This window comes from Acinonyx jubatus, chromosome C2, assembly GCF_027475565.1.
Source record: "Acinonyx jubatus isolate Ajub_Pintada_27869175 chromosome C2, VMU_Ajub_asm_v1.0, whole genome shotgun sequence".
Taxonomy (NCBI): Eukaryota; Metazoa; Chordata; class Mammalia; order Carnivora; family Felidae; genus Acinonyx; species Acinonyx jubatus.
In genome coordinates, this window is record NC_069384.1 from 68,856,706 (window position 1) to 68,869,609 (window position 12,904).

Consider the following 12,904-nt stretch of genomic DNA (forward strand, 5'->3'; position numbering starts at 1 on the left):
CAGTCCTTATCCTAGAACAGCCCATCAGATTTCCTCCCTCGTCACCAAGCCATTCCAGTCCACACCCCAGGCCCTGTTCAGTCCATCATGGGACAGAGCTGACGTTCTAATCATTGTCTACACTGAGATTTATAGTGAAGATTTATATGAGAAATGTCCACGTAAAGAATAACTCAACACCTTCTGAAAGAGTATTTATGAAGATGTTGTACATTATATTATTTAGTGTTCCTCCCAGAGAAGGACCACATGATAAATGTCTTTTATTTATTTTTATTTATTTTTTATGAAGTTTATTGTCAAATTGGTTTCCATACAACACCCAGTGTTCATCCCAACAGGTGCCCTCCTCAGTGTCTTTTAGAATTCAGTGATGACATGATATGGTGGGGAGCCAGACTGCTTCTCTTGCAGCAAAAAAGGATGTTTCCTTTTTGGCCTGGAAAGAAGTTTGAGCCTCAATTACAGCATTATATAATATTTTTTCCTATTTGTGTTTTAGAAGTCATATTAAATACATGTATGTCACCTGCAGTTCTTCTAAAAGTATCACTTGAGGCACCTGCGTGGTTCAGTTGGTTAAGCGTCTGACTCTTGATTTCCACTCAGGTCATGATCTCACGGTTCATGAGTTCAAGCCCCACGTCGAGCTCCTGCTTGAGATTCTCTGTCTCCCTCTCTCTCTGCCCCTCCCCTGCTCACTCTCTCTCTCTAAAAATAAATAAATAAACATTAAAAACCATGTCAGTAAATATGATACTTTATTGATTTTTGAGCACTGCATATTTGTATTTTGAAAGCCCAAATTGCATTATAATTACTTCTGTTCCATGAGTCAAATCAGGATGCTCTAAAATTCACGTTAGGGGAGGATGATTATCTTCAAATGGGTATTGCTAAGAGTCCCCCAAAATTTTTAAGTGACTTTTCTTTATTATTACAGCAATGCTCATTTATTATAGAAAAACTTGCATTGCAGGTGGACAAAAAAATTATATGTGATCCCACCAATCATTATTAGCATTTTGGCCTTCCAAATATGACTAAAACTAAGAACAACATCTTTTTATGTTGTTGAAGGGGAAACACAAGTAGCAGATACTGCCAGAATGCTTGGGCAATAGGAGCCAGAGTAGGTCAAATCAATACAATTTATTTTTTCCAATGCTGGAAGTAAGTAGTGGAATGATTCAGAACTGCTTTATATCTTTTAATTTAATTTTGAATTAATTTTAAAATTCAAAATTAAATTAAAAAATATAGATTGGGATTTCCAACTCACCACTATCTTTACCCTATTCCTTTAGCTGGTTTCCTATGGTAATGATCTTTTTTTAATTTTTAAATTTATTTTATTTAAATTTTAGTTAACATACAGTGCAACATTAGTTTCAGGAGTGATTCACTTCCATACAACACCCAGTGCTCATCACAACTAGTGCCCCCCTTAGTACCCATCACCCATCTAGCCCATCTCCCACCCACCTCCCCTCCAGCAACCTTAGTTTGTTAAGAGTCTTTTGTGGTTTGTTTCCCTCTCTTCTCTTCCCCCCTACTTACCATATGTTCATCTGTTTGTTTCTTAAGTTCCACATATGAGTGAAAGCATATGGTATTTATCTTTCTCTGATTGACTTATTTTGCTTAGCATAATACATTCAGGCTCCATCCACGTCATTGCAAATGGCAAGATTTAATTCTTTCTGATGGCTGAGTAATATTTCATTGTATGTATATGTGTATGTGTGTGTATATATACATGTGTATATGTATATATGTGTATGTGTGTATGTGTGTATATATATATATATATACGTGTGTATGTGTGTGCATGTGTGTGTATATATACATTATATATATACAATGTATATTGTATTGTTGATAATGCTGCTATAAACATTGAGTTGCATGTACCACTTCGAATCTGTATTTTTGTATTCTTTGGATAAATACCTAATAGTGCTATTGCTAGATTGTAGGGTAGTTCTATTTTTAGTTTCTTGAGGAACCTCCATACTATTCTCCAGACCAGCTGCACCAGTTTGCATTCCAACTAGCAGTGCAAGAGGGTTCCCCTTTCTCCACATCCTTGTCAATACTTGTTGTTTCCTGTGTTAATTTTAGCCATTCTGATAGATGTAAGGTGACATCTCATCATGGCTTTGATTTGTATTTCCCTGATGATGAATGCTGTTGAGCATCTTTTCATGTGTCTGTTAGCCATCTGGATGTCTGAAAAAGTGTCTATTCATGTCTTCTGCCCATTTCTTCACTGTGTTATTTATTTTGGGGGGTACTGAGTTTGATAAGTTCTTTATAGATTTTGGATACTATCCCTTTATCAGATATGTTGTTGGCAAATAGCTTCTCCCATTCCACAGGCTGCCTTTTAGTTTTGTTGATTGTTTCCTTTGCTGTGCAGAAGCTTTTTATCTTGATTAAGTCCCAATAGTTCATGTTTGATGACCTTTTTTTAAAGAAACCACCATAGCAAATTATGATTGACATGTAAAAAGCTGTACATATATAATATATACAATTTGATGAGTTTAGAGATAAGTGTACACCCATGAAACTATCACAATAATCAAGGCCATGAACATATCCATCACCTCCCAAAGTGTCCTCCCTCTATGATGATGATGATGATGATGATCGTGATGTCGATGATGATGAAAGAACACTTAATGTAAGTGTACACTTGGCAAACTTTAAGTGTACAATACAATATTGTTAGCTATAGGTACTATGCTTATAGTGGATCTCACGATTTACCTCTCATAACTGACCTTGTACCCTTCGACCATTAATTTCTTGGGTTGGAAATAAGAGTACATATTCCCTACTTATACAAAAGGTGGCATGTTGTATACATTCTTCCACACCTTGCTTTTTTTACTTAACAGCCTGCCTTGGAGATCTTTCATGTGAAAACATAGAAAGCCTTGTTATTTTTGTTATAACTGTGTACTATCCGGTTCTGTGGCTATACGGTTATTTTGTCACCTACAGCCCACCTTTTAATATTATGAACAGTAACACATTGAATACACATGTTTACATCATCCTCTACATAAGTAGATTAAGATATATACGAAATTTTCCAAGATTAAAGTTGCAGAAACAAAAGATAAGTATACATTTTTTTTAATTTTGGTGGATATTGTCAAATTGCCCTTTGAAAAGATTATATCTTCCATTTCCATCAGTGAGTTTCCCCACAGCATCATAATTATTTTTTATTTTAAAACCCCTGTGTGATTTCTAGTTTTTAATGTTTATTTATTCAGAGAGAGAGAGAGAGAGAGAGCAGGGGAGGGGTAGAGAGAGACAGAAAATCCCAAGCAGGCTCCACGCTGTCAGTGCAGAGCCTAATGCAGGGCTCGAACAAACTCACAAACCATGATTATGACCTGAGCAGAAATCAAGAGTTGGATGCTTAACTGACTGAGCTACTCAGGCACCCTAAAACTTTCTGTGTGATTTAAAAAAAACAAATTCCATTCTGGTGATGCTGGCTCATTAGAGCTTATATTCTCTGAGCCCAATCCAATTGTTTAATCCAATTGAAATTGGTATAGTCAGCCCTTCATTATTTATTCACACATAAGGGAACCATGGCATAGATATCCACAGAGGCAGATAATTCCCTGGTAATTCAATTCAGCTTTGAAATATATTGTGACTTTTTCCATATTGAATTTTCTTTCCTAATGATGTCTGCATTAGGAAACATTAACTCATAACTTTTAGCACAAAGTGCCTGCTGGTAGAAGAAGAAAGCCAAGAACTGGAAAGAAATTACTGTAGGACTCAAAATGTTTCCACTACATCTCCGGGATCATAGATGATATTTATTTCATTGTTTTTGATACCTGTATTTGCAAATTTTTTTAATGTTACCATGTATTCAGATTACTTGTATAAAAAATAGATTCATGGTGGCAGTTAAAATGAAAGTCCCAACACAAGTATAATATTTAATTTCTTTTCAACCTGAGAAATGTAAATCTGTAAGAGAAACAATATAATTTTAAGTAGCACTAATTAATCAATGAATATAAATTATAATGAAAACAGTTCTAATATATTTAAAACTACTGCTCACCATGTATCACTTCAAGAATGCAGAAGCCAAGTGTAAATAACGGAGAGCTTACGGGGTTGTGATGGCCGCAGCATAATCATCTGGGTGGGGAGGGAGGCAGTACAGAGATGTCTGATCCAGCCTTTCTCTCCCCTTGCAGCATCTTCCTCAAAGAGCTGGAGAAGTATGAGCAGCTGCCTGAGGATGTGGGACACTGCTTTGTTACCTGGGTAACTGACCTGAAATGCTTCTTCTCCCACTGTGCCATCCTTTCCAGGAGGGTACATGGTGTCAGATGGCATACTGTTTGCTGCCTGACCTGAGGGCTAGTGTCACTGACATTCTAACACAGTGCCAGGGACTCTAGGGAGGGGGCACAAGTATATCTGAGAGGAGCAGACCATCCCCAAGGAGCAGAGTCCTCCTTGGGAAAAGTCTTTAGACGTTGTGTCCAAGCTCCACATTGAGTTCTCCAGGAACTTTCTAAAACTGAGACATCAGGAGAGTGGAACAGGATCACCACCCATGATAGAGGAGCCACTCCAGTTCTAACCATTGGTTTTGTTTTGTTTTGTTTTGTTTTTACAGGATTAGGATTAGGGCAAAATTAGGCCTTCAGGAATCCATCAAACCATTGGTTACATTTTCTTCCTTCATAGAGAAAAACAGATTCCATAGGTATCCATCCCAGTTCTGACCTACAAAATTAGTGTCTAGTCATTTTCTTTCCTGGTGCTATTGTCATGGGCCAAGTAAATGGGCTAAATATACCAGGTTCTAATTATATAAATGGGAACATTAGTCTCCATTAGCATCCACACCATGTTATTCTGAGCTCAGGTTCATGACGGGAATGCAAACATCTCCAGGGAAATCCACCTGTGATACTAAGTGCAACTAAACATGGAAATCCTTCCCTGGGGTCAGGAGTTCTATTTTATAATTATCTCATTATAATTTCCACTCAAAATCGGCTACTTTTCAAAATGTATTCATGATTCAGAGATTTTATGCTCTCAACAACCTATGGAATAGGTAGGACTATAGTTATGCCTTATATTTTATAGATGGAAACAATTTAGATGACCTAGGAGGTTGACTAGTCCACTGACATGTAATAAATAGCACAGCCAATTCCACAGCTCAAGACCTGAGTTGTTTTCTTTACATGAAACCTTAGTGTTTGCTTCCTGGCATACTCTCATTTCTTAAGGAAGTCTCAGACTTTGTGTTAATACATTTTCTACCTCTAAATACATGAGCCTGTGCACAGTTCACATTAATGCTGATCAACAATTTATGATCCCTTGCACAGCCAATGTAGAGGAAAAAAATAAGTGAAGGGATTTTTTTTTTCACATCTTGTTTCATACAATTTGTGGATCTGCCTAACAATCAGCCATAAGTAGGATTTATCATTATGTCCTAGGGCTGATAAATGTCTCCCAGGTAGTATATAAGCCCTAAAATTGGTCTCAGAAAACCTTTGATGATTGCATAAAATAGGCACATTTTTCCCAGAATTATCCCAAGGTGACTTTGTTAAGTCTCATAATCTTCACATATGAGGCTAGAAAGAGTTGTTTCAGTATACTGAAAGGCAGTGGTTATGACCAAGAAGCACGAAGTCAGCTTGCCTGGGCTCTACCACTTTCTAACTGTGGGAATTGAAAGTTACTTAACCAAACAGTGCCGCAGTTTTCACATCTGTAAAATGGGGATGCTGCATAGTGTTCTCAGGAGGATCAGATGAGTTAATATATAAGAGAAGCTCTGAGAATAGTGCTGGCATGAATGAGACCTGCTATACTTAACACATATCTATCTGGGCCTCTGTCTCAGAAGAGGATATCCCAGGTGTTCTGTAGGCACCAACACTGGCAGCATTTCACAAATGGGAAAACTACTTAGTGGCCAACATATGCACACCTTTCCCAGTAGCAGGGACATGGAGTACTAACCCAGAGGGTACTAAGAGAAACAAGAAATGATTTTTTTGCCAAGCTACAAGGTTGTTGGCTTGAAGTTACAATTGGGTTAGGACTCATTGTTCATCCCTGTCCCTAGAGGGTCCCCTTGCTTTCCTTTCCCCCATCATTGCTTCTGGAAAATTGGAGATGATGGCATAGACACTTGGCATGGCCTACAAACTACCCCCAATGGAGACATTTGGGATACAATCAGGTCTTCCTCTGAGATCACACTTTATTTTCATTCTTTGAGTTTTGTTTTTAGAGAAAATGCTATCATTTTTCAAGATGGGAAGGACAATTGTAGGTAATCCAGAAAAGGGATGATGTCTAAACAAATTCTATCCAACTTCAAAATACGTTATATGAATTGGGTTTTCAAAGTCTTTCTAGTACAGTCTAGTATTAAAATAAGCTCACTTTCAGCAAGCTTTCTCCACCTTCAGAAAGGAGAAAAGTATCCCCAAGTTTGTTAGGGGAACACGGGCAGATAAGCCCAGAACATTTGCCACAGATAATCCTGTGCCACACAATATCTGAGAGCTTAACTACACAACCCCTGCTGGGTCCTTCAGGCACAGTCAACAGAAGGGAGCAGCTAACGGACGCTTACCTGTCATTGCCTTTGTTCTTTTCAGGCAGACAAATTTCAGATGTACGTCACCTACTGTAAAAACAAGCCTGATTCCAACCAGCTGATCCTGGAGCATGCAGGCACCTTCTTTGATGTAAGCCATGATTTTCCATTCTTGAGTCATTGATGAGTGGGTGGGTGGAAATGTTTCTCTACTTTGGGATAGTGGGTTTTTATCCTTTAGTCCTCTTTTTAATTTGGCCCCCCAAACCTCTATCTCAGGAGTAAAGCATGGAGAAAAGCCAAAGCAGTGCTTGTCTTTTGTTTTACCCCATCCCATCTCAAGTGGTGTGGTTTTAGACAAGGAACATTGGTCCTTCATGCCTCAGCACCAAACTGGGCTGGCCACCATCTTGTGTGCAGAGAGACCGGCAGTATAACCCACACATTAAGATGTTTCACTTCTTCATACACAGCTCCCTCAAATGCATACACAGCTGCTTCATACACAGCTCCCTCAAATGCAGGGCTTCTCAAAGTGTGGTCCTCAGAGCAGCCACATCAACATCACCAGAGAACTTGTTAGAAAGGCATATTTTGGACCACCTCCCCAGATCTGTTGAGTCAGAGTGTCCAGGGCTGAAGCCCAACAATCTGAGTTTTAAGAAGCCACCCAAGTTTGAGAGACACTACTCACATGCTATTATTTCAACCTTGACTACACATTTGAATCACCTGGGGAGTTTTGAAAATACTGATTCCTGGGTCCCACCCTTGTGATTCTGGTATGATTGGCTTGGGTTTGGCCTGGACTTTGAGAGTTATAGCACAGCCAGTGCTGATCACTTGGGCTGTAATGGGAGCCAAGCAAAGATGGCACTGATGTACCTTTTGTCTGGTCCCTTGCTTTAGAACAAGGATCCATCCCTGCTAGTGAATGATGGCATAAGTCTACATATTGCTAGGCCCAAAAGAGTGACCTGTTGGCTATAAAGTGAACAGCATCAAATGGGTCAATGTAGGATGTAAGGGAAGAACGAGGCGTGAAGAAATTGGGGGAGGGAAGTTCACTGAGAAAGAGACTGTAGCAGTGATGGCCATTATGGTAGTCCCATCAGAAGTGACAACAACTTGAAATACAGAACTTTTTAATGTTTGTTAGTCTGTGTTTCTGCCTACCCGCTTTCATTTCTCCCATGAATATTTGAGTATTTACTATAGAGAAGATGGTGTTCTAGGCACCTTCAGGAATACAGACATTTAAACATCATTCCCATATTCAAGTTTACAAAATGAACCTCTGAGCATCTTTCTAGACTGATGTTGCCAAAATAGAAATGATTCCACAAGTGTCTCATTGCTCTGTAAAGGAATGACCCTTGAATGGGAGAAAGCCAGGCAAGAAAAAACATACATGACTTTTTTAAATGAAGCGTTGATATGCAAATGGTCCTGAGTGTCCCAAACTGGAATTTTAAGGTTAGATTTGATAAAACAGAAAATTCAAGAAAAGTACTTCTTTAACTTGGTATCTGAATTTATTGGATATCATACTGGATGTTCTCTACCACTATTACCTCTGTTAATAATGTATTTTCTTTAACATGTTTCTGGTCGATTACTCATCAACAGTATGCAGAAGGGTGTTTGTGAAGTTTTAAATGCATTGTGTCCTGTCTTCCACGTAGCATTTTTCTGAACATCCATGTCCTGTGCTCTGAGCATGCCTCAGACTCCCCCGCTTCCTCGTCTTTGCTCACAGTGCGCTCTCTGCCTTACCACTCTGCGTGTAAAATGCACCTGCACAGAAACACACACACACAAGCACACTCTGTCACTCTTCGGAATTCTTTCTATCCTTTAAAAGTCAAATGTGTCCTGCAGGAACCCTTCCCTTTCCCTATGCATGTGTTATACTTTGTATCTCTCTTATAGTGTTTATAACAATTTCCCTTATGGGGGTTATCAATGTACCTTTCTATTACACACACCTCCTCCCACCTATGAGCCCCTTGAGGTTGACTGATGATTTGCTTGGTTTATTTTGTACACATCATAGTGTGCGGTGCTAATTGGCCTTATCCTTTAGTCCTACAGTCATCATATTCCTGTTTCTAGCCAATTTCTAGACTTTGACTAGTAAGTTAGATAACCTCCAAATTTTACACCCTTCCCCCACCCTCCATTCCCAACATAGTGCCTGATGAGCCTCTACTTTAGTTGGGAAGACCACTGGAAGCCAGGAAAACCGTCCACTAGGTAGGAGTCCCTGGATCTCGGCATAGAGGTGGAGAGGGAGAACAGTAGCCTCTCAGTAACCTCTCCTGATTGTTCCCAGAGCTTTCCAGAACCCGTAATACTTGTAGCTTTTTTTCCGTTTCATCAGAAAGGGTTCCCTAAGTTCTTCACTTAGAAAATATCTGCTTTAGGCCCTCATTCTATAAAAGAGATAAGCCCTTAAGAAAGGCTGTCTTTTAGTATCCATTATCGTAAAGAGTGCACAGAACATTGAAGTTCCAGAAAGGGGCACACCTTCATACAATCCAGAATTTTCTACTTCGGATGTGAGAGCTGTGAGGCTGTGGTGTTTGATGCTAAGCTGGTTAGCAAGCATGGTTCAGCGGACCTAGCCCCCGGAGGCAACGCCTTCCTCCCTTCCTCGCTGCCCCACATGCAGCCTTCCCAGAGCTGGCAGAGATGGATGGCTGTCAAAGGTGCCCTATTGCCGGTGCTCTCTTGCCAGAGCTGCCAAGTAAACTGACGATGTTCCTTTGCCCAGAGAGTCAGGCTGCCAGCTCTTTTGCCCATCACCCTTGGACAAGTCCAGCTAGAACTCCACACCTCTAGGGAAGAGGCACACGGGTGAGAAAGTTGCTACTTTCTGGGATAGCTGGCAGGAATGCGAAAATTGTTTTTTATTCCCTCTTCTTCCCCTTCCTCCATGGCCACATGACAAGTCCTCTCTCACATAACTTTAAAATGTTTCTTGGGCGCCTGGGTGGCTCAGTTGGGTAAACATCCGACTTTGCTTCAGGTCATGATCTCACGGTTCATGAGTTCAAGCCCCACAGCAGGCTCTCTGCTGTCAGAGCAGAGCCTGCTTCAGATCCTCTGTCCCCCTCTCTCCGCCTCTCCCCTGCTCAAACTCTCCCTCTCTCAAAAATAAATAACATTAAATTAATTAATGAATTGATTAATTAATTAATTAAATGTTTCTTGTATTCCTCCCAGTGCTTTGTTCTTACTGACCCTAGCCTAGGACAAGCCCGTGGTACACACCTACAGATATAGATAGATAGATAGATAGATAGATAGATAGATAGATAGAGCTATACATTATATGTATATTTAAAGTAAACACTTTAATGGTTTTAGTATATTCACAGATATGTGCAACCATCTCCACAGTCAATTTTAGAACATTTTCATCACCTCAAAAAGCAGCCCCACACCCTTTAGCCATCACCCCACCTTATCCTCCCACCTGTCCTTAGTGCTAAACAACCAATGATACATTTTCTGTCTCTACAGATTCACCTATTCTGGACATTTCATAAAAATGGAATCATATAATATGTATTCTTTTGTGACTGACTTTTTCACTTAGCATAATGCTTTCAAGGGTCCATCTATGTTATAGCATATATCAGGACTGCATTCCTCCTCATGGCCAAATAATATCCCATTGCATGGATATCTCACATTGTATACCTCCATTCATCAATTGATGGACATTTGGGTTGTATCCACTTTTTCACTATTATTAATAATACTTCTGTAAACAGTGTATATAAGTTTTTGTGTGGGCGTATGTTTTCATTTCTCTCAGGTATATACCTAGGAGTAGAATTGCTGGATCACATGGTAACTCTGTGTTTACAAGCTTGGGATTTTTCAACAACCTCCTAACTGGTTTCTCCATCTCTATATCCCAACCTCTGCCCTGTATCTTGTTATTAGGCTAAATATTGCTCTCTCTGAGACATCGCTTTCACCATGTTTTTCTCCTATTTAAAATCTACAGTACTTTTCCATTGAGAAGCTCACCACCAAATCCTAATTTTTTTTTAATCTAGCTGAACCCTATCAATGGCCTAAATATATCTTGCTTATCTGACTGTATTTTTCATTTTTTCCTGGACTCCAGGTGTACATCCTCTATACCATTCTGCATGGTCCTCATTATCATATAAATACCCAATGATTATTTCCTGTGCATTTTTTATATGCTTTCCATTTATAGAATGCCACTCGTCCAGCTTTGCACTTCCGCACCCCCACTTATCCTCTAAACCTCAGCTGAAGGCTTTATCTCTACTAAGCCATCCACCACTCCTGGGCCCAGTCATTGCTCTCTGTTCTCGCTGGGAATACCTTCCATCTCCTTTGTTGCTATTTATGTGTGTGAGTATTCTCAGCCACCTGGTGTGTAAGGTTCTTGAGGCAAGGGGACTACATGGACCCTTCACTAACCTTCACAGCACCTACACCTTGGGGCGTGGAAGGTCATTTTGGAGGCAGGATAGAGAATGGTCTAAAATGAGAGGCTAGAGGCCCAAACAGCAGCTGGAGGTCATGGGTGTAGCCTGGGCATGAATGGCGTGGAGAGGAAAGACTTATCACTGGGGATAACACAAGGAGAACAACTAAAAATGACTCCATGGCTATCAGCTCAAGAGACCTGAATGAGGGAGATGCCATTGATCACAATGAAGAAGTTGTAAAGAATACAGTGGTGATTCTGGGTTGGGATGGGTCTAAGTTGAAGAGAGAAGGGATGGTAAAGGAGACATGCCCTCGTGCTGTTTTAAGGAGACTGAGGGAGAGGAAGACTCAGGAGCCATCGGCATAGAAATCCGAGCCCCACGCCCTTATTCTCATCGTCCCGCTAGCCCCTTGTGATCACCTCTGCTCTGGGTTGATTTTTCCTTTCACTTTCTGCTTCACCACCTCTCCTTTACCCTTCTGTCTGCTGTTACCTCCTCACTCTCGTTTTCCACTTTTATCCTTCCCCATTTCTTTATAAGTTTCATTTCTGACACACAAATCTGCTTTCTCTCCCTAAAGCTCCTCCCCTTTCACCACCTCTCCTTTTCTCTGTGTGTTCGTCTTGGTCTCTCTTGGTTCTCTCCCCATCAAAGAATGGTTCCTCATAATTTTCTACCCTTTTTCCTTTTGCTCTCTTCTCACGCCACTGACTTCCTCCCAAGACACATGCATATACACACCCTTTTGTATGTCATGGTGCCTGTTTTCATCCCTGTAGGAGATACAGCAGCGGCACGGTCTGGCCAACTCCATCTCTTCCTACCTAATCAAGCCCGTCCAGAGGATCACCAAGTACCAGCTGCTCCTGAAGGTACTTCCCCTCCCCTCTGGGCACCTCCTCCTGCACTACTGATCAGGTCCAGGGAGCCCCAGCTTTGCCCAGGATGGGAAAGCTTCCATCTCAAGACCTTTCCTCCATCTAGAGTAAAACTTCAGAGGTGAACCCCCATTGGCTTTGCTGGCTCCCAGACTGCATGACCTATCCTGTGAAACTCTAGGTGTTTATTTGCTGGGGGACAGAGGAGAAATGAGAGCAGGAACACGTTTTGACTGCTTTCATACCTGCCCACCACTGCACAGTTTGGAGCAGTTATGGCTGACACTTAGGGCCTCACTTGCTCTTCCCTCCTGGGACATATTCCTCCTGGTGGTCCTCCTACTGTCAGGGGTCAAGGGGACACTGCCAGTCAACGTAGACAGTGGAGGCCCAGGGTGGCATCTACCATTGCCTTAATCTCTGTGTTTATCAAGACTATGAGGTTTTTGAGAGAAAACACTCAAAGAGTGCATATTAAAACACAATGACACTCTTCTGTCTGGAGGATCCCATATGTTAGGTAGGGGTTCTTTTGGAGCCAAGCAAACAGATTTGGATTTTCTCCAAAATATTTTCTTTGAAATTCAAATAATCAAATTATGTAAAATAGTAAGTCATGTGGGCTGCTTCTTCAGAGAAGGATACACCGACAGTCTGAAGATGTGACATTTCCCCCACAGAAAGCCTGGGAAATCGATATTATAAGCAGTTATATAACCCCTATGTATATTAATTCTCAAGGTGTAAGGGTAGAGTTTTCCCTGAGTTTGAATATTTGGCTGGTTGCTCCTCAAATGCAAAGGATAAAGGGATAGTGAGAGGCATGTTGTAAGTAGTATAGCTCCAGAGAAAATCTGCTGAAATTCAACTCATGTTTAGAGATGCTTGCAGAATCCCAGATATTCTAG

General features: G+C 40.6%; 1 protein-coding gene across 22 annotated transcripts in view; it reads left to right on the forward strand.

Moving 5' to 3' along the window:
* The window catches only part of KALRN (kalirin RhoGEF kinase), a 661,810-nt gene that overhangs the window by 429,494 nt on the left and 219,412 nt on the right, over positions 1-12,904 (forward strand). For all 22 annotated transcript variants that reach the window (XM_027061042.2, XM_027061044.2, XM_027061047.2 and 19 more), the window contains exons 26-28: positions 4,248-4,317; positions 6,696-6,785; positions 11,898-11,990. In XM_027061042.2, the coding sequence (XP_026916843.1) occupies positions 4,248-4,317; positions 6,696-6,785; positions 11,898-11,990 (253 nt within the window). The remainder of the gene's footprint in view (positions 1-4,247; positions 4,318-6,695; positions 6,786-11,897; positions 11,991-12,904) is intronic.